This window comes from Phragmites australis, chromosome 12, assembly GCF_958298935.1.
Source record: "Phragmites australis chromosome 12, lpPhrAust1.1, whole genome shotgun sequence".
In the NCBI taxonomy this organism is placed as follows: domain Eukaryota; kingdom Viridiplantae; phylum Streptophyta; class Magnoliopsida; order Poales; family Poaceae; genus Phragmites; species Phragmites australis.
The window spans coordinates 26,220,587-26,247,840 of record NC_084932.1 but is presented as its reverse complement, the minus strand read 5'-3'; the positions used below and the strand labels follow the sequence as shown (position 1 = coordinate 26,247,840).

Here is a 27,254-nt window from a genome sequence, read left to right as displayed (position 1 = left end):
CAGGTCGTGTGCGGGGCTTTCCGAGGTAGCGTCGCGTTTTTCGAGGTCGTGCCGCGCGCGCCGGACGATGGCGCTAGACTGGCGTGTGGCTTGCCTCGTTGGCGGAGCCTCCCGCGCCCGCGTCGCGCGATAGCGCTGGAGTGGCGGGGAAGGTTCTCGTGGAAGTGCACACGTCGATTCAAGAGACGATTTGAGCTCAATGTTTGCTGTGCTTGCTTTGCAGCGATCGGCCGCGTGAAAAAAAAGGGAGGAGATAGAGATAAGGGGACGGAAAACACGAAGAAAGATTTTTCTGTCGTCTGTCTTCGCCCTTCGCTTTCAGCTCGCTGTGGCCTCCATGGTACGCCTCCAGCTCCTCGGTCTCCTAGGGTTCTTCGATTCGTGCGGTTTTTCCTGTTTAGGATTTTGGTTTTTACGTATGGTCGCTTTCCTCGCGTGATAAGAGAGAACTTTACCGCAGTTATACTTTAGTTTCCTCAGCACTTTCCGCACGCTGCTCTTTATATCTCCCCCTCTTTTTCTTCCCTGCTACCCCGGCTGATTATTGTTCTCTCCTGCTTTTGCCTGTCTGGATCTATGGATGTCTTCTCCCCACCACCTCTTCTTCTTGTTGTTGTTGTTCTTTTCCTTCTTCTTCGTCGTCCTTTTTCCCCCCGGTTCCTTCGCCGGCGACGCCGGCATCGTTTGCTTCTTCTGCTGCTTTCCTACGCCCCTAATATGTGTCTGGATCTATGGATGTCTTCTCCCCACCACCTCTTCTTCTTCTTGTTGTTGTTCTTTTCCTTCTTCTTTGTCGTCCTTTTTTCCCCCTGGTTCCTTCGCCGGCGACGCCGCCATCGTTTGTTTCTTCTGCTGCTTTCCTACGCCCCTAATATGTGATGCATTGGTTTTGTCTCGGGTTATTATTAACTTCATCGTCTGCGCAAAAGAAGAAGAGGGGAGAAAATGAACCGAATTTAGCCTTAACTTATAATCTATTTGTTTAGTTGATTTTTTTATTCGATGATAATCTATGATTTGTTGGTTTCCTGGTATTTTGCTTGCAGCGGAGAGCAACCTGAAGGAATTGCTTACAGCGTGCTTCCGTTAGACACATTTGGTACAGTATCATTTGCTTCTTCTGCTCCTTTTCTACGCCCCTAATCTGTGATTCATTGGTTTTGTCTCGGGTTATTATTAACTTCATCGTCTGCGCAAAAGGAGAGGGGAAAAAATGAACCGAATTTAGCGTTAACGTATAATGTATTTGTTTACTTGATTTTTTTTTATTCGATGATGATCTATGATTGGTTGGTTTCCTTGTATTTTGCTTGCAGCGGAGAACAAGTTGAAGGAATTGCTTAGAGGGTTCTTCCGTTACACAGGTTTGGTACAGCATCATTGGTGTTTTGGTTTCTTCCTATACCCCACACGCAGGTCATGTTAGATTAGTGTTTAGCTCAAAGGTTTTTAATTTTTAATTTTTTTGCTCCAGGTTATTTGCTGTCCTGGCTTGTTACGTTGCTTCATCAACGTGGAGTGATCCACGGAGTCCCATTGTGCTATCACTGTAAGATCCAGAGCTCTTCTTCTATTGATCTGCCTTTGAAATACATTGATATATATCGTTTGTATTTGTGTTCACATACTGCTAATTCTGTCACCAGATCTTACTTACTATATATAGAGAGATATGTAAATGCATATATATACTGCCATTGATTATCTGTCCTACTAATGTGAGGCTACTACTTTAATTCAGAATTATTTTATTTCCAATTTTTTGCTCCAGGTTAGTCGCTGTCGCAGCTTTTTATGTCGCTTAATCAATGTGAAGTAGCCCGCGGACTAACATTGTGCCACCACAGTAAGATCCATGAACCCTTTTTGTTATGACGTGCTTTTGAAATGCATTGATCTATATCGTTTGTATCTATGTTCACATGCTGCTAATTCTCTCACTAGATCTCACTAGCCATACATGGAGAAATATATAAATGCCTGCCTTTGAAATACATCGATGCTTATTCTTGTGCGCGTGTTCACATGCTGCTAATCCTCTCACTGGATCTTACTGACCATACATGGACAAATATGTAAATGCGCATGTGTATACACGTATATATATGTATGAATGTATATGTGTTTAGGATACATAGACAGATATGTAAATGCATATATATATATATATACACATATACATATATATATATATATGTATATACATATATGTATATATATATATCTGCCATTGTTTAACTGTCCTACCAATGTGAGGCTACTACTTTAATTCAGAATTATTTTATTTAAAATTTTCCCTCCAGGTTAGTTGTGTTGTATTTAATGTATGCATTGATCTGTATCATTTGTATTTGTGTTCACATGCTGCTAATTCTCTCACTGGATCTCAGTGACCATACATGGAGAAATATATAAATGCCTGCCTTTGAAATACATCGATGCTTATTCTTGTGCGCGTGTTCACATGCTGCTAATTCTCTCACTGAATCTTACTGACCATACATGGAGAAATATATAAATGCGCATGTGTATACACGTATATATATGTATGAATGTATATGTGTGTAGGATACATAGACAGATATGTAGATGCATATATATATATACATACACATACATACATACATGCATGCATGCATACATACATACATATACATATACATATACATATACATATACATATACATATATATATATATATATGTCTACCATTGTTTAACTGTCCTACCAATGAGGCTACTACTTTAATTCAGAATTATTTTATTTAAAATTTTCCCTCCAGGTTAATCGCTGTTGCAGCTTTTTACGTCGCTTGATCAACGTGAAGTAGCTCGCAGACTTCCATTGTGCCACCACAGTAAGTTCCATAAACCCTTTTTGTTATGACCTGCCTTTGAAATACATTGATGCTTATTCTTGTGCGCGTGTTCACATGCTGCTAATTCCCTCACTGGATCTTACTAACGATTTATGGAGAAATATATAAATGCGCATGTGTATACACGCATATATATCTATGAATGTATATGTGTGTGCTGTATTTAACTTCGAATGTTACACTATGCTTGACTACATACGTGCGTACTAATGCGCTTAAATCTTTTTCCCCCTTTTTTTTTACCCTTCTCCCCGTTTTCCTCCTTGCTTGCCTTATTGGCATTTTCCCTCTTTTATTTTCCTTTTCTTTCCTCCCTTTTTTTTAAAAAAAACTAGGCCCACCAGAATAAATCAAGCAATCCATATGTTTGTCGTTGGAGCGTCATATGTTTCCCTCCTGCAAGCTGTTGTGGATAAGTGCCATCTACCATATGCTTCATTACTCTCTGAGATTGCTGGTGATGGAAGTGTTCTTTGTGGGGTAGAAATAGAGTTACCCTTTATGACTACACAAGGTACCTCGCGTCAGGTTTTTTTCTGGTCATGTGCTGAAGCAAGATGCACAGCAGCTTATGAGCAATCTGCTCTCCAGGCCGTTGCTTACCTGCAAGCCATATATGGTTTCCTAGTGGTTGATTATAATTTTTAGGGGTTAGTTCTGCATAGAAGAATTGCTCAAGCTGCACTTAGTATAGCTACTAGAGTTGTCCATTTAGCTGGTATGGGTACATCTGTTAGAAAGCGTAGTCTGCAATTCAATGATAGCCTAGAGGCAGAATACCACTCTTTCTTAAAAGAGATTGCATCCCTATATTTGTTTGTCTAATCTTTTGTTGAGTGCACTATGTACACTTTCTTCCTGTTGTTGTATGTGTTCCTTGTTAAATATTGCAGTATGTTTATTAATGAATGTGGGTTATATTATCCACTGGTATCAAACTCCCTCCATTTCTCTCCCCTCCTCCCCCCTCCTGTCCACGTGTGGTTGTCCAGATTATAACATGATAAGCTGTAACAGCTATTATTTACTTTGCTACTGGCATTTCATGCATATTCCTATTTGCTTCGATAGTCAATGCAGCCACATGCAGTTCAGGCGTACCAAGAAACTGATCCTTCAACGTGTATGTTCATCGCTTCTTTCCTTTGGTGCTACTCTTGTTTCCTGTCTTTAGAATATGCTTACAAAATTGAAACCTTGGTTACCATCTTTCCCCCTACTATTCCCATAACATACAACATCTTCATCCACACATCGCGCGCGATCTAGGCGTGGAGCTCGCAGAGAGCGAAGTATGTTTATTTCTCATATATCTCAAGCTCATATGATGAGTTGCTACAAAAAGTAGTGTTACTATCTATTACTGGTACCAGGTGATGTAGCAAGTGATGCTGCACATCACTCACCTTTAACTATGAGCGCAGCTGAATGTCGACGCAAACGGCGGAGATTATTAGATCAGCAGAGATTGGCGCAGACAGGTGTTTAGTACCACCTTGTAGAATCACTAGATTTTATAAGCTACCTACAATAATATATACCTTTAGTGTCTAAACTGTTATTATTGCTTTGTTGTTGTAGCAACGCTAGATGGTAATAGAATATCATTAGAATGTGGCCACTTCAGCCAAGATTACATCGATGCTCTAAAAGGTATGTGCGGTTGCCATATTGCACTTGTGCCCACCATAATCCCATTGTAGAATACAGTTTTTGCAATTTTTTTATAATGGAACAAAATAAAAAAATAAACATTTTACAACCGAATTTACTCAGCTACATCTTTTTGCTGACTGATTAAGCTTCGTTGTTGCTTCCTCTTCGATTGTTGCCACCTTTGCTTACCTACAATACTACACTCGGTTCACATATCCTAATTTAAACATTATGTTACACAGCTTCTTATCCCCACCGTTCTTATTTTGGGCCACCTGAATACGAATGTAGATATTGCCATGCCCTATTTTGGCTTGGAGAAAGGGTTAAATCTGATTCATCCATAAGAAACAATACAATCATTTACAATTCTTGCTGCAGAGGAGGCAAGATTAGAATACCACCTTTTAAACAACGACCTGAGCCCCTGGCCAACTTAAGTAGATTTAACGGCGATGCTCGTTGCAAAAAGTTTTTGAAGAATATACGCCAATACAATTGTCTATTTGCTTTTACATCAATGGGAGCGAACATAGATCGCTCTATGAACGATGGTCGAGGCCCACCAGTTTTCAAAATTAATGGTCAAGTCTACCACCGTATTGGATCTTTGCTTCCACAAGATGGCAACCCTCCTAAATTTATACAACTATATATATACGATACTGCCAACGAAGTTAGAAATAGAATACATGCTTTGAACCCAGAAGAAAGGCCTATTGACCCACTAGATCCATTAATAGTTGAAGAGCTAATGCGGATGCTTTACATGCACAATCCATTCGCAAAAAAATTTAAGCTTGCAAGAGATAGACTCACACATCATAACAATGAGGAATTCATTATTAGAATAATAGGGGCAAAAGAAGGTGATCCAGTACAATATAACTTGCCTACAACTGATGAACTTGCTATGCTTGTTGTTGGTGATTTCACACTAGACACATTCAAACGAGACATAGTGATACAAACTCATGATGACCAACTTCATCAAATATCTGCTTTGCATCCTGCTTTCATGGCGCTCCAATACCCTTTGCTTTTTCCATATGGTGAACGTGGTTACCAGATTGGTATACCTTATAGCGGTATTGATCCACTTCATGAAAAAACACGCTCTACAATGACAATGCAGGACTATTTCCGTTACATGTTTCACTATAAAAAGAATCAGCCAAATCCATATTTATGTTGCAGCACACTATCCAGTCAAGCTAAAGTTGATGCTCGTGCTTGCATAGATGAAATAAGACTCTGGTTCATACTAAAAAACCAAACTAAACTCAGAGTAGAAAACTTACAAGGTATAACCGATGCTGTAAGCCGTGGGTGCATAGACGGGAATCACATTGGGAAAACCATATTGCCGGCTTCACACACTGGTGGAAGACGCTACATGATCCAAAATTACCATGATGGAATAGCGATATGTAGAGTGTATGGACCACCAGACTTCTTCACAACGTTTACATGTGATTCCAAATGGCCAGAGATCTCTGAAACATTGGTTTTTGAGCCTGGCCAAAAATCCACGGATAGGGCCGACATCGTTGTACGAGTGTATCATATGAAGCTTGAAGAACTTCTAGAGGACATAAAAAAGGGTGTGGTTTTTGGGCCGATTAACGCAGGTATGCGTTTGTAATTATTATAACATAATTTCCTGAAATTAGGCTATGTTTATTCCAAATATACTTATACTGACTTCCTCTCTGTCTCCTTCACCCCCTCTGTTACCTGGGATTCCTTCACCCATTCTCAGTCTTGCATACTATCGAATTCCAGAAACGCGGCCTCCCTCATGCACACATTATTACATGGGTGTCCCACGACACCACACAGCCATCATCTACATTCATTGATACATACATAAGCGCAGAAATTCCTGATCCAAAACTTGATCCCCTGGGTTATGTATTGGTTGCTGAACATATGACGCATGGCCCATGCGGTGAGACCCATCAGGACAGCCCCTGCATGAAAAAACAATAAATGTTCAAAACGATACCCAAAACCTTTTCATGCTGAGACCACTATTGATGAAAATGGCTTTGCAATATACAAAAGATCTGATAATAACATGTACATCCAAAAAGGAAATGTAAAGTTCAACAACAGATGGATAGTGCCTTACAATATGCATTTACTTAAGAAATTTCAAGCGCATATCAATGTAGAATGGTGCAACAAAAGCATTTTCATCAAATACCTTTTCAAGTATGTCACAAAGGGTCCAGACTGTGGCAAAGTTTATATTGAAAGAATAAGGAATGGGCAGGATGTACCATATGATGATGAAACACAAACTACAAATGAGGTTAAAGAATACCTAGATTGCCGCTACATCTGTGAACAAGATGCATGCTGGCGTATTTTTGGCTTTGACATACATAGACACTTTCCATCTGTGGAGAGATTGCCTGTACATTTGCCAAATGAAAATAATATAACATACAATGCTAATGCTAATTTAGCAAATATCATCTCTGTAGAATTCCTGCGTAGAACCATGCTAACTGAATGGTTCACAGCCAATCAAATACATCCTCAAGCAAGACAGCTAACATACTGTGAATTCCCCTCAAAATGGCGTTGGGATGAAACATCAAGAGCATGGAAACCAAGGCAAATAGGAACAAAAATAGGACGGCTATATTATGTACATCCATCTGTTGGCGAACGATATTACCTTAGAATGTTGTTAATGGTTGTTAAAGGCGCTCAAAATTATGATGATGTCAAAACACACATCGGTGTCACATATGCAACATTTAAAGAAGCATGCAATGCTCGTGGCCTCCTTGGTGATGACCAAGAATGGTATAATGCTTTTGACGAGGCAGCATCATGGGCTACTTCTGCACAACTTAGGCAATTGTTTGTTACAATGCTTCTTTTTTGCGAGGTTAACGACGAACATACATTCTTTGAAAAAGTTTGGCGAGCATTAGTCGATGATATCCAATATAGATTCAGACAAGTTGTTGGCAACCCAAGCTATCAACTATCTGACAATGAATTAAGAGACTATTTACTTGATGACCTATCTACACTATTTGCAAAGAATGGAGGGAGAATGAGAGATTATAACTTACCACATAGATCAAATCCATCTCATGTAGCATATGGAAATCGACTTATTGATGAAGAACTTTCATACGACAATGAACATTTGTTGCTTGAATCTGATCCCCTACTTTCAAATCTTAATGACGAACAACGTCAAGCTTTTGATACTATAACAAATGCAGTACTAAATAATACATGCGGCTTCTTTTTTGTTTCTGGTTATGGAGGCACTGGTAAAACCTATTTATGGAATGCTATAGTTGCATACCTACGAGCACAAAAGAAAATTGTTCTCACAGTTGCCTCTTCTGGTGTTGCATCCTTGCTATTGCCGGGTGGCAGAACAGCGCATTCTAGATTCAAAATCCCCTGTGACATAGATAATGCCACAGTGTGTGATATTAAACGAGGAACTATGCTAGCTGAACTTATTGAGGCAACATCATTAGTAATTTGGGATGAAGCTGTGATGACACACAGAATAGCATTTGAAACACTAGATAGAACTTTTCGTGATTTATTGTCAACTCAGACACCCCATGCAAAAGACACTCCTTTTGGTGGCAAAGTTGTTGTTCTGGGAGGCGATTTGAGACAAATACTACCTGTTATTGAGGGTGGTACAAGGGCACAAATTGTAAATGCGGCAATAATAAACTCACCTCTTTGGAAAAATGTAACAGTTTTAACATTGAGTAAAAATATGAGGCTTTGCTGCCCAAATTTAAACACACAAGCTCAACGAGAAATCGCAGAATTTAGCCAATGGGTGTTAGATTTAGGTGAGGGAAAATTACACGCAATAGCAAAAGAAGGTGAATTAGAACCTACATGGATAAAAATACCGCATGATCTACTTCTTATGACTGACCATGAAAAAATTGCATGCTTAATCAATGCTACATACCCAGATTTAGAAGTAAAGTTCTCCGATGTTTCATACCTCCGTGCAAGAGCTATATTAACACCGACTAATGAAGTAGCTGATCAAATTAACTCGCATATAGTATCTCTTATACCTGGTGATGAAAAAGAGTATCTAAGTTGCGACAAAATATCTAAGGCACAGGGTGTCCATGATTCATATGACCTCCTATACCCCGTTGAGTTTTTGAATTCGTTAAACGGGAACAATTTTCCCCAACATAGACTGATTCTTAAAATAGGAGTTCCAATAATGCTGCTACGCAATTTGAATCAATCTAGTGGCTTATGCAACGGAACACGCTTGATAGTGGCAGCCATGGGTGATACAATTATTGAAGCACAAATAATCACCGGCACACACACAGGACAAAATATATTCATTCCTCGTATCTGTTTAACTCTGAAAAACTCTAAGCTTCCTTTTGTTCTTGAGCGCCGTCAATTTCCTATAAAGATATGCTATTGTATGACCATTAATAAAAGTCAGGGTCAAACACTTGATAGAGTAGGCATCTATTTAAAAAATCCAGTTTTTAGCCATGGTCAGCTATATGTGGCTGTTTCGCGTGTGACTTCTAGACATGGTCTCAAGATATTGATAGAGGATGATGATGGCAGTTGTACCGATACTACACGGAATATAGTTTATAAAGAAGCCCTACAGTCTATTCTTCCTATATCTATGCACACGTAGAAAATTTCTATGTGAATGTGCTTTACAATGTCAGCTTTTTGAAGAAAATTCAATCCTCCTGTCACACCACAAAGCTCCATATGTTGCTGTCCAAAATCACATTGCACTATATTATATTGCTACATATTGAGAAATCAGTGCTACTTGGATACAATGATCCACATGGTAAGCAAAAACTCCAATGGCTATCTACACCTCACAGGACTATATACATGAATGTTTCTGAAATTTGGTTGCTTCAGACACTTTATTCCTATTCTGTAACACATGCTAATTCTTATAAGCTCACAACTCTGAATAACACGTGCAGGATTGCGATATGCCGTTTGATCTTCTCCCAACGTTGCATCCAAAGTCCAAACATTGGACAATATGTGCGCGTGTCTCACGCAAGTGGGAGTATCGTGGTGGCACCGACGATGGACCAGTAGCCCACATTGACCTTGTTCTTACAGATGAACAGGTACTGCCACAATTTCTTACTTACCTTGCAGCTATATAACCATTATTCAGCTTACATGGATACCTCTACAATACTCAGTCTCCAATCTAAAATACTAATTCAACTCCCATGCATATATCTAGAATACTTACTTGATAATTTAGAATACTTATATCAAAATTTTAACCACAGGGTAATGCAATATATGCTGAAATACCAAACTCAGAAATAGAAAGGAAAGATCCTTTGCTCCAAGAAGGTGGTATCTACGTTATGAGCCGCTTCAGAGTCTCAAATTCCAAAACCCTGTACAGGCCAGTTGATGCACCATATATGATTGAATTTACTTGCTACACTAAGATAACTCCAGCGAGAGATCCACCAGAAACATTTCCAAGATACGTCTACAAACTCACACCTTTTCTTGAACTACCTCATTATACTGGTGAAAACAAGAATTTCCTGGGTTTGTATCATTGCTAACCATTATTTACTAACTCTATATAATCATTCCTTTTTAAGTTCTTCAAATAACTGCATGTTGCATATTCCAGATGTGATTGGCATCGTCACTGAAGTTTCAGACACATCTCTCATACAACTTGCAAATCGGTCAACTCCTACTGTAAGCAGACACATCATGCTTAAAGACCTAAAGTAAGCAATCTATTCCTTGCAAACTTATACACTAATATTTCTACCAGTTTGCTATACATGCAATCAATAGAATCAAATGAATAAACTACTTTATTCGCACACAGCAATGTTGAGGTTAAACTGACACTGTGGGGACAGCGAGCCACGCAGTTTACCATTGATGAAATTTATAATGAACAACAAGCTACACCGATTGTTATTCTTGTTGTTGGCAATCTCATGAAAACTTTTGCAGGTAATAACAGCTCCTCTTGCAACAAATACTTTTTACTAACAAACATACATCATCAACTCTAACTATTCCACTTTAAAAGGTGAAGAATACCTAAGTGGAAACGCAGCATGTCACTGGTATTTCAATCCTTCAATCCCAGAAGCTGAACCATTCTATAACACGTACATAAATCGATATTGTCATACAATAATTTATATCCTTTTGAGGTTCTCTGTTATAACACTAAACATTAATATGTTCCTTGTTATTTTTTCACCCTACAAACATCTATGCATAGTATCCAAAACCAACAACTGGTGATCAAACGCCCTGCTGCCTCCACACAGCAACCTACATCCACACTAAAACCAATTCAGGTTGAAGATAAGCAGCTCCAAGATTTAGAAACAATGAATCCATACGACTTTCCGGTATGGATCATATATGCAACTCCTGCTATTATTTATCCCAATGATTATTCCTCCTACAATACTAAACCATAATGCCTTAGAATAATGCATCACAGTTAATTAGCTATTCTCCCTTATATCTGTTGCATGACAATTATCGACAAAATTTGATTATAGGAAAATGGATGCCGCTGCACTGTGACAATTACTCGCTTGGTTCAAACCACAACATGGTGGTTTGCATCATGCAACAGATGCAGCCGTGCTTGCACTCCAGATGGCCCAGGATATAAATGCACCACATGTTCTTGCACAGGCTATCGCTTCAAGTACTTGACACCTATTCTTACTTCATGTATTTTTTCCTGAATCACATTTACAACAATCACTAAAGAACACAATTACTATTACTGCAGGTACAAATTATGCTTTGTAGCAAATGACGGCACTGGTGAAGCTGAAATGGTTGCTTTTGGTGAAGTTGGACGGCGCATAGTTGGTAAACCAGTTCAGCAGATCCTGAGAGCCACAAGAATTGGAAATGATATCCCACCGGACATTGCAGCTATAGTTTCACTGAAATTCACCTTTGCAATTACCCTGACGAATCAAAGTTACTACAGCCCGGAGAAATCATACCAGGTGAACTCTATCATCGCTGCCTATGGGAGGCAACATACACTCCCACAACTAAGAAACAATCAAAACAAAGGGCTATTAAATCCTCAAATGACAATTCACTCAAGCACCCAACAAGAATCATTGATGTCTAAACCAAGCGTCCATGCTGACACACATCACATTGACCCCTATGCCTCTCCACCTGCTGCTACTCCTCCATCTGCATCAAAGTCTACCACGACTTCTGCACCATCAGATACTCAAAGAACAGCCACTGGAAATGTATTGCTAGACAATATAAGCTTTCACTTCCCTTTATGATACACTTGGAATCTCATACAGCATATAATATCCTCTTAATGACATAAATTCTAACTATATTACACTATTGTTTCAGACACTTCCCCCTTTACTAGACTATACTGAATCAGTATCCAAGAAATCTCAACTTTGGTAAGTATAAAACAACAGCATATACCAAAATATTATTATTGTCACTACACCACATATTCAACCAAATGTTTATTCGCATGTCAAACAGGGATGCTGCTGATGCCTCTAGCCACTCTGGTGCTAAAAGAAAGCTCTTTCGAGAAAGCCCAGATGCAACAAAGGTAAGTATACATTGTCCTCTTTGACACTTATTATAAACCCTCTATATACATACATGTATTTCAAACCACTAAAACCCTACTTTGAACCTTACACTTTTTTATCTGTGTAGGAAACCAATATAAGCTATAAGAAGGGCAAAACCAGCAATGCCAGATTGACAGATGACCCACAACCACAATCAACAAGCAAAAAGTACAGGCCAGAATCTCTCCTCTACAAAAAATACCCATACTGCCTCTCATAGATAATCACAATATTAACACTATTGCATTATTCTGTCTATATAGAACCTCTTCTCACCAGGTCACCTCTCCTGACTCAAAGCCGTCTGAACCAAAGGTTGATGAAGCTCAGTAGCTGCTTCACGTCACCTGCACAACACTGGTACAAACATTACTTCTCCGCCACCAACAAATCAAACAAAATTAAAAAAAAAGCTGACCATTGCTCCACCTTTCATTTGCAGCTAACCAATGTAGCTACAGCATTCACACGCTGAAGAAGTATTTGCCTTTTGCCATGAAAAGAAGCCAGTTTTTCTTTTGAACTGCTTTTGGCCATATGTTGCCCAGCCTCATGACAAATCAGAATGTAGAAAACCATGTTACATACTATGCATAACTGCCTCCTGTATAGAATGATATCACTGCCAGTATTATCTAGAATGCTAAGTATCTGCACCCTACACTTAGACACATGCGTGCTAAAAAAATATGATAAGCATCCCTGTTTGACAAATGCGGCAGGTTGTAACCACAACATCACAGAACCTGCTGCTGTGTATATTCCATATGACATAACATCATATACTACACTTCAAGCTTGAACATGTCAAACCATACACCACCAAAACTCTTTAAACGATTATATCATACGATATTCCAAACAACTATAATACCAATCATAAAAACCAAAGCCTCCAGCTTACAACCCTCAACTACTCCCATACTCAAACCAAAACACTTTTTTTTTCTATCGCCATCAACCTGTGAATTTTCGCTCGCGCGCCTTGGCGCGCAAGCCACTAGTACTAGCAAAAAGGAACCATCATCGTTGCCATCGGTTCCCATGAGTTCATGCAGAGATGTCATCCTGGCCGTCCGTCCACCCCGCTTCAACGCGACGTGACAGTACAATTCCAGTACTAGAGTTTTGATGCGTATATCAAGTTTTGTATCATTTGGGGCATCCTCTAAAGTTAGGCATATTTGGAACTAGACCTTTTCGAGAAGCTGCATTGTTAATGCAAATGTGAGATTTCCACTTTTAAATAATCATTTAGAGTGCACAATTCAACTAAGACTGCAGTCTAACCAACATTAACCTCCTTCCTAGGGATACAGCAGTACAAGTAGCGGAAAAAAAAACCTCCAATCATAAATACATGTTATTTAAAAAATATAAATTTATTTAACAATAGCTTTCAAAATATTAAATTTAAAAAACCTTAAAATAATATACGTAGATTTGTTTTAAAAATATTTTAATAATATTATAAATTCAATAAATTTTATAAATATATTATAAAAATAGTTATTAAAATATATATTAAAGATCATATCTTAATAAAAAAAAACATGTATTTATGACCGATCAATCTTTGCCATCTTTCCTGTGAGTTCATGCCGAGATCATGCATCGTGCCCAAGTACCAATCCGTCCATCCATCCATCGAGAGTTCACTTCACTTTCAATCCGACTTGACAATACAAGCTAGAGAGCTTTATATGTGTCACCAAATCGGCAAAAATTGTAGCACGACGCGTAAGGGCGCAGTAGCCAACAACAGTGTTGGTACAGTAAGTATGTATTTTTTGGATGATAAAGTTGGATGAGATGATCTAATATTTTAGTTGTGATTGATTGAATTAGTCAGTTTTATATTTAGTTAGTGAGATTAGATTAGAGTAGATAGGATGAATTAGTTTTTTTAAGTTAGTAGGATTAAAGTGGATAGGATGATTCATTCATATTTATATACACTCCATATGTATTTGGACGAATCTATGCATATTTGAATTCAAATTAAATTAAAAGAAGAATATCACATAAAATAATAAAAATGCATAGAAATAGAACATTAAAAAATCATTTTTCACCAATAACCTATGATCGGAAATATTTATATAAATTAGTATATCACATGATAAGAATATTAGTGATTTTTTTCTGATTTTTGGAATTTATTTAAGGCATTAAAAATTACTAGAATTTATAAAATTATGTTTTTTTGAGTATTTTAATTAAATATTGGTTCGTGATTTTTGAATCAAATCAATTAAAACGGGTTATTAGTGAGCTCTAGTTTGTTTATAAAAACTTTTAAAAATTTTGGATCGCTCTTGAACACGTAGATAAAATCTAGAATTGAATAAAAATTACAAACGCACGCTATAGACACGAGCACGGGAGCGGAGCGATCCTGGATAGTTTGGTCCGACCGTTTTGACCTGATCGCTCTATTTAGCATCTAAAGCGAATATTGTATGAACCTGACCACTCCAGCGACCCGTGCTCCCAACCAAATACCACGTTTTCGTGGATGGCCATCGTCTGAATGGAGCGATCCATTGAACCAACCAAACACATACTAAAGGGACACAGAAAATGCTACGGTCAGTTGGTGGTAACAAAAAAAAGTGAGAGTGGTCACTAGTAGGGGTGTAGCGAAGTTACAGGGGACGAGTTTCTTCTTACTCTTATATATTATCTTTCTTTTTTTCTACTTCTTTTCTTATAATGCAATGATGAAGGTCCAAATGGTGAGGATTGAGATCCCCTGATGTTAAAGTCATTGTGACATCGTCATTGATGTGTGGGTCTGGCTTCACGTATTAGCGACGACGTACGACATCGGGGGATCTCAGTCGAAATGGTGACTGATGACCGAGTTAGATGAGAATAATTTCGGTCAAGTAATCTAAATATTTTAGTTATATGTTATCATAAAAGTTAGTCCACGAATAAAGTGGTCAAGTAAACTTATTCCTAATAGTAATATGTAGGCATCTGTCTAATTAGACCAAGGTGAAATTGGGCCTAGATGTCATAGGTATATTATGATTTATGACTATCATGCAAGTTAGTCCACTAATAAAGTGGTTAGTAAAAGTAAAATCATTCCTTAATGTATAAGCATCCATCTATTAGTATAGGATAGGAACCGATTGTGTGACTGGTTAGAACGGTGAAACGGCAAATAAGATTTGCCTATAAATACGAGGCCAGGTTGGCTCACCAAAACAAGACCATCTCTACATCCTGTCACTGGTTCGTAAACTATTGTCTGTCTCAACCTCGTGAATCCAATTTTCAGTTTTGACTTAAAATTCATGTTTGCTTTTGAATCTCTATTTTTTTATTAGTTAGATATAAAGTCAGAACGTAAGAGCACGTTTGTTAAAGCTCTAGCTCTAAGATCTTAGAGCTAGGTATTTCTTCAAAAATTCGTAGAGCGAGCTATAGTTACATCGAGAATATTTAGATGAATTATTTTATTTTTATTTTAGTTTAAAAATAGATATTTAAACTATTTTATTTTAGTCTATAAATACAATGTAGCGGAAATGACCATATTAAGTTATTATTGTGATTTTAGTAATTAATAATAATATAGTCATTGACTAATATGTTTGTCAAGAATATATGAAAGTAGATCTTATAGATGCAATACATCAAAAAGTCATTATAGTCGGGATAAAGATTGATTAAATTGGAAAAATCGCAGGAATGTTTGACTCACCGAAAGATTCGGTACAGAGGAGTTTGTACTCACCGGAGCATAGAGATTGGTAGTCTCACCAGATAGTCCGGTGAATAGAACATGAACTCACAGAAGTATTTCTAACAAAGGGGGAGAATATTGGAGACCTTACCGAATAGTCTGGTGGTCTGCACAGGGTAACACGGGAGTATTTCTTGTAGAGAAGAATATAAGTGCAGAAGACTGAAGATCAACCGACCAGATGGTTCGATGCTTGGTTTGTGCACGCCGGAGCATAGCACCGGAGCATTTCTTACAGAGACGACTGCAAGTGCTAAAGAATAAAGATCAACAACCGTAGAGATCGATGATCACAGAGATAGTTGTATCGGAGCATTTCTAGTGAAAAGAAGAGAAGATTTAACTCACCGGATGATTCGATGTGAACAGAATGAACACCGGATGAATGCACCTGAGCATGTTACACAGAGGCTGCAAAGGCTCGGATGGCTAAAGATAACTCACCGTAAGGTCCGGTGATAGATTTGAAGGTACACCAAAGTGTTCGGTGTTCATAAAAACTTTGAATGAAAATTCAACGGCTAGTTTTTGAGGTTGTACTACGATGTTAGTACGACTGTTCTCACTGGATCATCCAGTGTTAACAGCTTTTCTGAGTCATTGCAAAAATAGCTAGTTGGAGGGTTTGAAGTTATAAATACCCCTCCACTCAGTCATTTAAAGGTGTGACATAATGCTGGAGCCTAGAGAAAGCTCATATACACTATAAGCACCAACGTGCTCAAAATGATTATCCATATCAATTAAACACAAGATTAGATAGTGTTTAGTATTTATGGACCTAGAGTGAGTTGTAGCTAGGTGCTGCAACTTGAAGAAGAGATCAAAGAGTGATCCTAACTTGTACCGAGTGATATATCGATGTCTTGAGTCTTGGTAACTCGCTGACATCTTAAACCTTAGTGGCTCAAGCTTGTTGACCCTCCAACTTAGTATGGAGCGGCAGCAAGACACGTGTATAGGGACGCAGAGACTCTTTCCTTGGTGGCTCAAGTTCTGAACTGATCACGACGGTAAGTGATCGAAAGAGAGGCTAGTGGTGAGACCTTGTCTTGATGGTTTGGTGGTCCATCGTGCTTTAGACCTTATCTTGGTGACTTGATAACTCAAGAGCCGTGACCGGAAGAGTCGTGTTGACAAGTAGCATATACTTTGTAGAGCTCCAATATGTACTAGGGGTGGCATTCATTACATCGGTATCACGGGATAAAAATCTCTTGCGCCAAGTTTATCTCTCTACCTTTATTGGGGATGACCTCCCCCGCCCCCCCCCTCTTCGGAGGGTAGCTCAAAGTCTACTGGAAATGTCACATGCTTGCTATTGCAATTTCGTTTCAGGGACTTCATCTGACGGTGGCGAAGATTGCGAAAGCTCCATCGGTCGAAGGGTGTACGCGTGTCCGCATCCTCGATTTCCCGTGTCGGCGAAGATGTAGGCGAGCCTTCGACCGAAGGACGAAGCCCGTACCTGCGGTCCTGAGTGATCGCGACGGCTGAAGGTAGAAGCCGATCTTCGCTCTGGGGCCGAAGGCCATCTGACGGACGACTGAGTGGAGAAGACTTCGGCAGATCTTCGGAGACGAAGATCACCGCGGGATAGTGGGCCCGTTTTGGTCGTTCAGGGTAGGGTTGTAATTATGTAATTATGCTCACTTGTACCATAATACTCCCAAATATTCCGAGAATATAGCAAGTAAAGGGGTAGGATTTGTAAACCACGCGTGGGGTGGTCGAGTACGGGCTATAAATAGGGCCATATTGTACCCGGAGAATCGATCGAAAAATTGTTCTACCTCTAACACGTGTCACCCCGAGGACCTTCGACATTCCCGTGACCGAAGGTCCATATTGTCTGGGATCTCGGTCCCAACAACCTTATTTACATTTTTACATTTATATACTTGCAATTTACATTGCTAGAGTAGGTTTCAATCATTTTGAACGGTAGAGTAGCTACACTAGATAAATATATAGCATATTTAGAAATTAAGATATATTTATCTTGTGTAATTTTTAAAACCAATTTAATTTAAAATTTTAAATATCTTAATTCAGCGTATCTCAAAACATCACCGTTTCCATACATAAGATCTAACATAAAGCTACTATCAAACATGCCTCGGCCCTCAGCTTCACTTGGCGTAAGAGTAACAGTATCATCATCACCATCCTTAGAATGGGTCCACTTGCGCCCTCTGCTCATGCGTGCCGCGTCCCATCGCATTGACCGAATCAGAGGAGTCAATAAATATACTAAGAGGTCAATTTTGGGGGTAAAACTGGAAATCAAGTTTTTTTTTCCCTTTTTGGCAAACGATAGGACTTGGGAGGACACTTTCGCACCTCTTACCAAAAAGTTTTTCAGTTTAAATCGTTTTGGACCTAATTTTTCACTAAATATAAGTTATTTTACAGCTTTGAGGCACATACATATTTATATGTATGGTTTTTTTCCTTGTCATGCTAACTTTGTTTTAAATTGATTGTCATGTTTGCTTTCATTTTTTCTTAAAAAATGTTTAAACGAGTATATGATATTTTAAAGTTCTTTTTATGGCAGTTTTTGCAATATCGTTTTTATTTTACTTAACTAAACGTTTTTAGAATTTGTTATCAGTCAAAGCTCCAAGTTAAATCATCAGTGTCAATTGTTTCAAAAAAGCAGGTCATATATAATTTGATAAATGCTCGTATTGTGATAAATGAGGTGCAACATAGATACACGAGAGGAACCTTTGTTTGTTGTACCTTATTCAGTAAAAGCTTGTATTGTTCTTTAAAAAACGAGGTGTAGTATTTCTCAGCTTATTTCAGTGGAATAACGTATACTTGACTGAATAAAAGCTTGTATTATTATCAATAGGCGTATCTCTCTACTTCCCTCCTTGCCAACTACATATAGGAACCATTAGGCCTTCAGTGAAACTCATGAATGAAAAAAAATAGGAACATAAAAAACATGAATTCAATATGAATACGAGTGAAAAGTAGAGGATGGAAAATACATAAAATAATTGCACGAAGTACATCTAGTAAGCAAACTAGGAAAATACAGAAATTTGAAGAGAGAGAATGATACTGGGTCTTGTCTCCACGAGGTTGGACCTAGGCAGGTGAGTCACTATGAAAAATAAGAGGAATAATGTTCCTCAAACTTAAATATACTTTTGGGTCAGCAATTTGAAACATGGTAATCGCATAGAATAATTGAATTTCGGCAGAAACTAGAAAATAAAAAAACCAGATGTTACAAACAAAGCCTGTTACCATTAAGGGCTCATTTGGTACGGATCCAAATTCTTCTAAAAACATTTATGTTCTTGATTCTCGTTGAAAATATTTCTCCGATGAATCAGAATCAACTCTAAAAACAGTTTAGCTTGTTAGCTCCATTCGGTTTTTTGAAAGATAGGATAGTGGTTGACCATTTAGCTCTTGTCCTGATTGCTTTTTTCAGTGAGTATTTCATGGTTATGAGTAATTTTAATATGCAGGACATGTTAATACATAACTAATAAAAGTGGTTTCATAATGTTTAGAGTTATATTCGTTTTACTATGTATTTTAAAGTGTTTCAACCGATATAATGATGTATAATAATTCTATTTCGGCCAGAGGAGGGCTCGGGAGGCAAAGAGAGAATAAGGCAAAGAAAGCTTCACAGAGCACGAGCAGGTAGCATGGCGAGCGGCTCAGGTGAGGGTGGCACGGGCGGGTGGGTGGCAAATCGAGCAGTGGGTGGAGCTTAGGCGGTTTATGCTCGGGTGGGGGCGAAGCCGGTGGCGGGGACTCGAGCTCGGGTATGGGGGTAGACTAAGAATGGACGTGGCAGAAACGAGAGAAACACTTGGGATGACGTTTCACACATCATGTTGTTTTCTCTGGAGCATTTTGTCCAATTCAGAGATAAATATTTCGTGTATTTTTCTGTTTGGTAGCTATTCACATGAAACCAGTGAGAATCTGGAGCATTTCGGCTTGCCAAATGGCCCCTAACTTTCTACAATACACCTTTCTATCTCCGTGTCAAAACAATTTGTCTTTCTAAACACTAAAACATTTCTATATATAGTTTATCTCGTACCCAAATCTGTTAATCTTAATTGGCAAGAAATCCCAAAAAAGCAGGGGATGAAAACCCCCAAATCACCCCTTGCCCCTCTATTCTATTGACGATCCTTGCATGCATGCATGCATGGAGTGCAGGGCCCCACAAACTCTCAATCTCTCTCTCTAAAGAGAGGCAAGCGGCCAGGGGTAGAAGAGTCCGTTCATTTGTTGCTTCGGAAAGGGGCAGAGAGAGACGAGAGAGAGAGGCAGAGCAAAGAGTCCAAGGGAGGTAATGCACCACCTGGGGAAACGCACCTCTTTTCATCTCCTTCCCACCCAAGCCTCCGCCTAAAATCTCCGGGATTTCTCCAGCCTCCGCCTAAAATCTCCGGGATTTCTCCAGCCTCCGCCCCCACCCGATTCTCCGCGATTAGCCGCCTCATCCCAATCTCTCAGAGATTCTTGAAATTCCCATGAAGGTACCAGTCTCTGATACTACAAGTATTTTTCGCTGGTGTGGTTACGTTCGCCTTTAGTAGTGGTGGATCGTCGATCGGGCTAGATCGGTTACCGTCTCGTTTCGATCGGTTTCTTCGGTCGGTTCGCAGCAAGATTGGATTTTTCGAGGTGGGTTTCCGTCGGTTCGCCTTCTTGATGGGGGATTGCGAGCTGCCCCGTGGTGATCGCGGGGGGGGGGGGGGGGGTTCTTGGGGTTTTGCGATGTTGATGCGCGTTGGGGTATGAGATGACGCCGCAACGGGTGGATTCCTATAGCTCAACCCCCCTGCATTATGCAAGAGCTTTCCTCCTCTCCGTAGTAGAATTGCAGATTCTTTTGATTCGTCTTCCCTGCCAGTTCTAATTTTTGTATGCATATGAATTGTTTGAGGGTGTATTTGTGGGAGTGAAGGAATACAAATCTGCCCTTTCCCCTCCTTTGTTCGATTGCCAAAATTCAGTCACCGTCTGGTGATCTGGGGACTGTTTGATTGCATCAGAATTTAAGTTAGATGAACAGAATTTGGTTGTCTCGGTCACAATTATTCATCTCAATCTCTCTTTGGTTTGTTGAGGACTTACTGTCTTGCATAAAGCCATTTGTTCTGTTTCCTTGTGGGGTTTGCCTCTGCTTTTCTGGTGGTGCATTGGCTGTTTCAGAAAGATAAGATTTTATTTATGTTTGTTTCGTGGAAAGTTCATGATCTCTGATTGCAACATTGGGTTGCTTGCGTTGTAGGGCCAGTGAAGGAACCTGCGTTGTGTGATTGAGTCAACACCGTCCGTCGGTTACCCGGTGTTGGATTGACCATCCTGTTTCTGGCATGGAGGAATCACAGGGTAATCAGGACTGTTCCAGGTTTGGATGTTTTGTCGGCAAGGTTTTTGGTGCTGCGCAGGGGATTGCTGGTGACCACCACAATGTGAGCAGTGCTTCTCAGGCTGATGGGGCTTATCTGAATGTTAGAAGGTCATTGCCTTCTGAATCTACTGTTGGAAGTAATCAACATTTTCAGGGTTTCTCTCACAGTGGCAGTCTATATGACGAGCAGTTTGTGGCAGAAGCTTTTCAGGACATGACTCTAGGTTTCAGAAGCTCTGGGCTGCACGGCTTTGATAGGCAACAATGTTATATTAATGGACAATCTCAAATGTGTGCACCCTATGATCAGCATGTTGGTTCAAACTTTATGTGGCAGCACGATATGGGTGTGCAACCATACTCTGTTATGCAACCACACCGTGTGTACCCACAAATACAACAAGTTTCTGGGTTGGATGTTTCTCGACATACGAGCAATCAGCAGGCTGCACTTCTTAATCTTGCAAAGAGCACATCCTCTTATAATGGAACACCAAATTTTAATGGGCTGGAAAGTCAGGATCCTTACTTGAATAGTGCTGCTTTTGAGAAGAGAAATTACCAGGTGCATAATACATTCATGGACAGCTTCCCCAGTACATCTTACACTGACGGTTCATGTGGCAGTGGTGATTTTCGCCATTTTCAGCAAGCTGAAAAGTTTGCCCATTCATATGGATTAGGTTTCTCGCATCATCGGATATCTGGCAAACTTAGCGTAGCAAATTATCCAGAAAAGGTTCTAATGAGGCATGGGGGTGTAAATTCAGTAAGAACTATCAAGTTTGCTCCTTCAGTTAATGGTTGTGCTGATATGGATCAAAGAATTAATGGTTATGGACATGACTATCTTAACATTCGGAGCAATGACTCCTTGCACCTGGACTGGTTCAATCCCCATTTTCTGTCCTCAAAATCTGAGTATGAACCAGCCATGGAATCACCTCAGTTGACCTATAATTCAGTTGATGAAGTTGTTGGAAGAATTTGTACTGTGGCAAAGGATCAGAATGGCTGCCGCTTCCTGCAAAAAGTATTTACCGAAGGCACTCAAGAGGATGCTGAGAAAGTCTTTGCTGAAATAATTGATCATATTGGTGAACTTATGGTGGATCCATCTGCTCACTATTTGGTGCAGAAGATTCTTGAAGAGTGCAGCAATGATCAAAGGATGCACATAATTTGTGAAATTACCAGAGTACCTGTAGAGCTTCTTAAAGTTTCTTGCAACATGCATGGGTATGAACTATAATTTGATCTTTGTTATTTTATCGTTAATATATGTTGTTTTTATTTTATATTTTTGAAATTTTCAGAACTCGTGTAGTGCAAAAAGTCATAGAAACTTTATATACCTCGGATCAAGCTTCGAAGGTTGTGTCTGCTTTGAGTCCTGGAGTAATGTGTTTGATGACAGATCCTAATGGCAGCCATGTTGTGCACCGCTGCTTGCAGAATTTTTTACCTGAGCACAAAGCGGTAAGCTGTCAACTATGTCATATGATTTAACTATTATTTTTTGTACCTTTAGATAGTACGTATACATGTTGGTTGTATTAAACAGATGGTTTGTACTTTGTACTCAATTGTCTTGGTCTCTGTGTAATGTAGCTCTGCTGAATATTAGAGAATAGCTGTATTTATCCTGCACAGAATAGTAGTGTAGTTAAACACACATGGCTCTCCAAGTAGTGCATCATCATTCTTTCAGCAAATTAGCCTGCATTTTACACTCAGTTAGTCAGTTGGGATGCCTGTATAACTGTTGCAGTTCCTTCTTGAGGCTGCTGCATCGGACCATCTTCAACTTGCAAGAGATCGTCATGGTTGTTGTGTCCTTCAAAAATGCATTGAACATTCAAATGACAATGAGAAGAACAACTTATTGAGCAATATTACATCCAGTGCCCTTAGGCTTTCAGACGATCAGTATGGGTATGCTCATACTTTTTTCTTTATCCATCTTAGTGGGTATCCTAATATAATATGAATGATACTGCAGCCATGCCTTTTGCATAATATATATGATATAATTTCTTGCAGGAACTATGTTATTCAATTTATTCTTGGCCTCAAGATTGAATGGGCAACGGCCAAAGTAGTGAATGAACTGGAGGGTCACTTTGGATATCTATCGATGCAGAAGTGTGGTAGCCATGTTGTTGAACATTGCCTGAAGCTAGCACCACATCTAATGCGTGATAAGATCATCATTCAACTTATGAATGATCCTAAATTACTGTATATCATGCTAGATCAGTATGGGAACTTTGTGATTCAAACAGCACTTAGACAGTGCAAGGTAAAAATTGTACCGCATCCTCAGCCAAAAGAATTCCATGTGTAATCCTTAAGGACGTTTAATATTGCAGGGTGCACTATATGCTGCCTTTGTCGAAGCTATTAGACCGCACGCTGCCGTACTGCAAAGCAGCATGTATGGGAAAAGGGTTCTATCAAGAACATACCTGAAGAACAAGCAATACGGATTTGGCAGCTATTAACCATCATTTTTGGCAAGCACAGAAAGAGCGGTGTGGTTCAGGCAACCTGTATTAACAGGGGCAGCCGGGCAGGACTAATGTATAAATCTGTGACGAAATTCAGATCTTACAGACAGGATACATCTTCTCAAGTCGAAGGAGGACCTTTTGTTTCCAGGAAAATTTTGGTTAGGGGAAGCTTTTGTCTGAGCTACTTTGTGTATTCTCATATGCAGAACTAGTAGTGTCATCTGGAAATAATGGTGATTTGTATTGTTGGATTGGTTATCAGTTATGTATTTTATTGTATCTGTCAAACTGTAGTAGTACCGGGAACATCTTGTAATATGTTAGTTGTATTATCTGCTACAGGCTAAAGTGGTATAATATATTCTGGTCAAGTGTTTTCTAGAAATTCAACTGAAACATTTCTTAGCTTGTTTTTTTGGGGCCAACAACCAAAGAAGTTCCATCAGATGCTCTAAACTTTGTATTTGAGTTCAAATGCAGAAATGTATAACCTTGTATAGACGTCGTACATCTTTACCCTGAAGTAGTTTATGTGCATTGAACGGTAAGCTTATGTAAATTTCATTTATATTTTGGATAATCTCCACTTGAATCAAACTTTACTCGTTCAAACTAAGCAGCAACATTTATATAACAGGTGTGCGGCTTACGACCAGACCAGGCTTTAGTTCCCTTAGGTGTCAGAGAAGTTCCCTTGTTCCCAAACGGGGCCTAAATAAAGGGAAATTCCATGTTCCAAACGATGCCTAAATAATAGCACAGAAACATTGGAGAGTTTAGAGTCTTAGCATATCAAGTCCATGTCACAACTCACAACTGCAAAACAATTTGAGGCCACAGATTGTTCTAAAAAAAACCGAGAGCACAGCTCAGCAGGATTTGAATGTATTCTGTTCAAAGGAAATTGATACCCAGGCTAGATCATTCCATTCCAGCTGGGTGGGGATTTCTTTGAGTAATCCTCCCAACATATTTCAAAATCTATGGTGATATTAGAACGGTAACATCAAACAGGCAACCTAACCACCAGGAAACATCAACACTCCATGATGGCCTCAAGAATCAGCGTAAGTTGAATTCAACTTTTGAACAAGGATGAACAGTATGCCCATGATCAGGATAAGTTGAATTCAGAGCAAGGATTAACTGTAAGCACATTAAGTTGTAAGAACAGGTACAAAACCTGTTTCAATAGAGAATCCAAGATCCACACAGAAAAAGTTTGCAAGTGCTCTGCTAACTTAACATCAGGTTACACGAATACAAAAGTTTCCAGGGAATGTAGGATGATGTTGCAGCAAACACCAAACTCAAACTACACCTAGAATCTGCCTCGCCCTCTAAAACCACGACCTCCACCCCTAGGAGGTCCACCGCGACCCCTTGGTGGGCCTCTTCCACCTCGGAATGAACCGCGGCCACCACCACCCCGACCACCTCTTCCACCACGGCCACCACCTCTTGGTGCTCCTTGAGATTGTCCCCTGCTTAAAATAAGCAAAGAAAAACAGGATTAAATAACTCATGATGTCAAATAAATAGATAGAACTCTTTAGATGTTAGAAAACTAGATAACTGGTGAACCTTTAGTTAATCGCACCCAGTTTATTTAAATACTCATTGCAGACAATTCCTTAAATTTACGATTCATATAACATAGAGAACTCAAAATAAGCTTGACTCTTCCACCTGTCGGTAGCTTAGAAGCAGCACTAAAATCTTCAATGCAAGCTAGAGTTGCATACAAAAATAGTGGTTTTGTTATCTAGATAAAGATGCCATAAAATTCCATTATATCTAACAACCGCCAGGTGAGAACTATAAACAAAGAGAATATCTTTGCAGAGAGAATAGACACTTTCTTTTGAGATTTCATGTTAGTTAAATGAGCTTTTAAAACGTGTTCGAAGAAAGATGTAAGCTGGCAACTGATCAATTTACTTTAAGTGAATATATAAAATAAAGTTTGTAAGTGAATGAAAATACTTTGGTTCACTTTTTAAAAAATGGAAGCAAACAAATTCGCAAGAAATGATAAGACAACAATTAGATTGGCTCATACTTTGGCTGTGACAGGAAGCGTGAGAGCGGCAGCAGTTTCATAGGGTCGATGTAGAACTTTTCACCTTCCTTGTACGCCGTCGCAATTATCCCTTCCATCATCTTGACAGAGAAATACTACACATACAACAAAAACATATTTAGCACAAAAGAGCTGCATAATTAGAGCAATAATTTCAAAGTAACGTAATCAGAGTCGGCTGACTAGAACAACACTTCAGAACAAACTGTGAGCTTAGAATCAGAAACCCAACATATCGGAAACCAAATCAGGCATCTAACCCGGAATATTTTCATTTAAAATGGGTCAACCTATTCAACAAACCTTAGCTCAATGCAACTGAAATGACCGAACTGAACAACTTGCTCTAACCAACCGAAAACTTGACTAAACAACCTAAGTCCATGCTCCATTGCCCTACACAAGGAATCCACCGCGCCGAGGCTAATTTTTTGAGCTGCACAAAAAAACTAGGGAGGCGAGGAGGAGGCGCTCACGGATTCGTTGATGGGGCCGAAGATCTCGTCAACCTTGCCGATCTGGGTCTTGTTCTGGAGGTAGATGGGCGCGTTGAAGTAGGGCACCTTCTCGTTCGTCAGCTTCGTCACCGCGTCCCCCTCGCACGCGTGAACGAACGTCGACACCTCTGCGCACGCAAAACAAAACCACCAAAAATCCCCCACGAAATCAGCAAGCCTTCCCCACTGAACGACCAAAAAAATCTTAGCTTTCTAGGGGGTGGTGGGCGAGGGCACGGACCGACGACCTCGGCGGGGGGACCCTCGTCACGGAACCCGCCGCCGCCAAAGCGTCCACCGCGGCCGCCGCCTCCGAACCGGCCTCCGCCACCGCCCCTGCCGCCTCCGCCGCCAAAGCGACCGCCGCCGCCGCGCCCTCTCGGTGGCCGCATGGTGCGTGTGGTGTTCTTCTCGGAGAGAGGTGGGTGGGAAAGAGGGAGGAGGGTTTCGGCGGCGCGGGAAGGGCGGCGGCGGTGAGAGATGGATGGGAGGGGGAGGGTTTATTAGGGTTTTAGTAGGGGAGGGTTTCGGAATGCGACGCAAATTCAGAATCTCTTGATAGGCCTGTATAAAAATATTAATAATTTTTTTATTCGAAATTTAATGGAGATGTGTGAGTACAGTCCGAAGAGAACACTTCATCTACGTTTTAATGAATTTGGTCTCACCTCAAATCGCGTTATGGTAGTGGGAATAAAAATTGTAAGAAGCCAGTTTCGAAATTCGATTCAAATTTAAACAGATAATAATATGGCAATCAGATTATATCTCTTTTATATGAGTC

The 27,254-nt window shown here is 39.7% G+C and overlaps 3 protein-coding genes across 7 annotated transcripts; 2 read left to right on the top strand and 1 right to left on the bottom strand.

Moving 5' to 3' along the window:
• The first annotated feature begins 273 nt into the window (after positions 1-273).
• LOC133886693 (replication protein A 70 kDa DNA-binding subunit D-like) lies at positions 274-12,897 on the top strand. Of its 5 annotated transcripts, XM_062326471.1 has the most exons (19): positions 274-340; positions 1,047-1,099; positions 1,317-1,364; positions 1,475-1,549; positions 1,772-1,846; positions 2,783-2,857; positions 9,535-9,687; positions 9,859-10,132; positions 10,221-10,323; positions 10,428-10,558; positions 10,638-10,719; positions 10,836-10,968; positions 11,125-11,276; positions 11,364-11,850; positions 11,966-12,021; positions 12,110-12,182; positions 12,293-12,375; positions 12,471-12,567; positions 12,650-12,897. In XM_062326471.1, the coding sequence occupies exons 7-18, from the start codon at positions 9,544-9,546 to the stop codon at positions 12,538-12,540; spliced, it is 1,788 nt and encodes a 595-aa protein (XP_062182455.1). In that variant the 5' UTR covers positions 274-340; positions 1,047-1,099; positions 1,317-1,364; positions 1,475-1,549; positions 1,772-1,846; positions 2,783-2,857; positions 9,535-9,543; the 3' UTR covers positions 12,541-12,567; positions 12,650-12,897. The 5 variants fall into 5 exon arrangements, with proteins under 5 accessions (XP_062182455.1, XP_062182458.1, XP_062182459.1 ...); XM_062326474.1 differs by lacking the exon at positions 274-340 and having other exon boundaries at positions 373-1,099; positions 1,777-1,846; XM_062326475.1 differs by lacking the exon at positions 274-340 and having other exon boundaries at positions 376-1,099; positions 11,364-11,589.
• Positions 12,898-21,258: 8,361 nt separating this feature from the next.
• LOC133886977 (pumilio homolog 12-like) lies at positions 21,259-24,261 on the top strand. Its single transcript, XM_062326889.1, has 5 exons — positions 21,259-22,616; positions 22,694-22,856; positions 23,149-23,312; positions 23,421-23,679; positions 23,750-24,261. The coding sequence occupies exons 1-5, from the start codon at positions 21,340-21,342 to the stop codon at positions 23,879-23,881; spliced, it is 1,995 nt and encodes a 664-aa protein (XP_062182873.1). The 5' UTR covers positions 21,259-21,339; the 3' UTR covers positions 23,882-24,261.
• A 734-nt stretch (positions 24,262-24,995) lies between these two features.
• LOC133886070 (putative H/ACA ribonucleoprotein complex subunit 1-like protein 1) lies at positions 24,996-27,004 on the bottom strand. Its single transcript, XM_062325800.1, has 4 exons — positions 26,712-27,004; positions 26,450-26,598; positions 25,953-26,068; positions 24,996-25,374 (listed from the first exon to the last, which is right to left on the bottom strand). The coding sequence occupies exons 1-4, from the start codon at positions 26,860-26,862 to the stop codon at positions 25,212-25,214; spliced, it is 579 nt and encodes a 192-aa protein (XP_062181784.1). The 5' UTR covers positions 26,863-27,004; the 3' UTR covers positions 24,996-25,211.
• Positions 27,005-27,254: the final 250 nt, after the last annotated feature.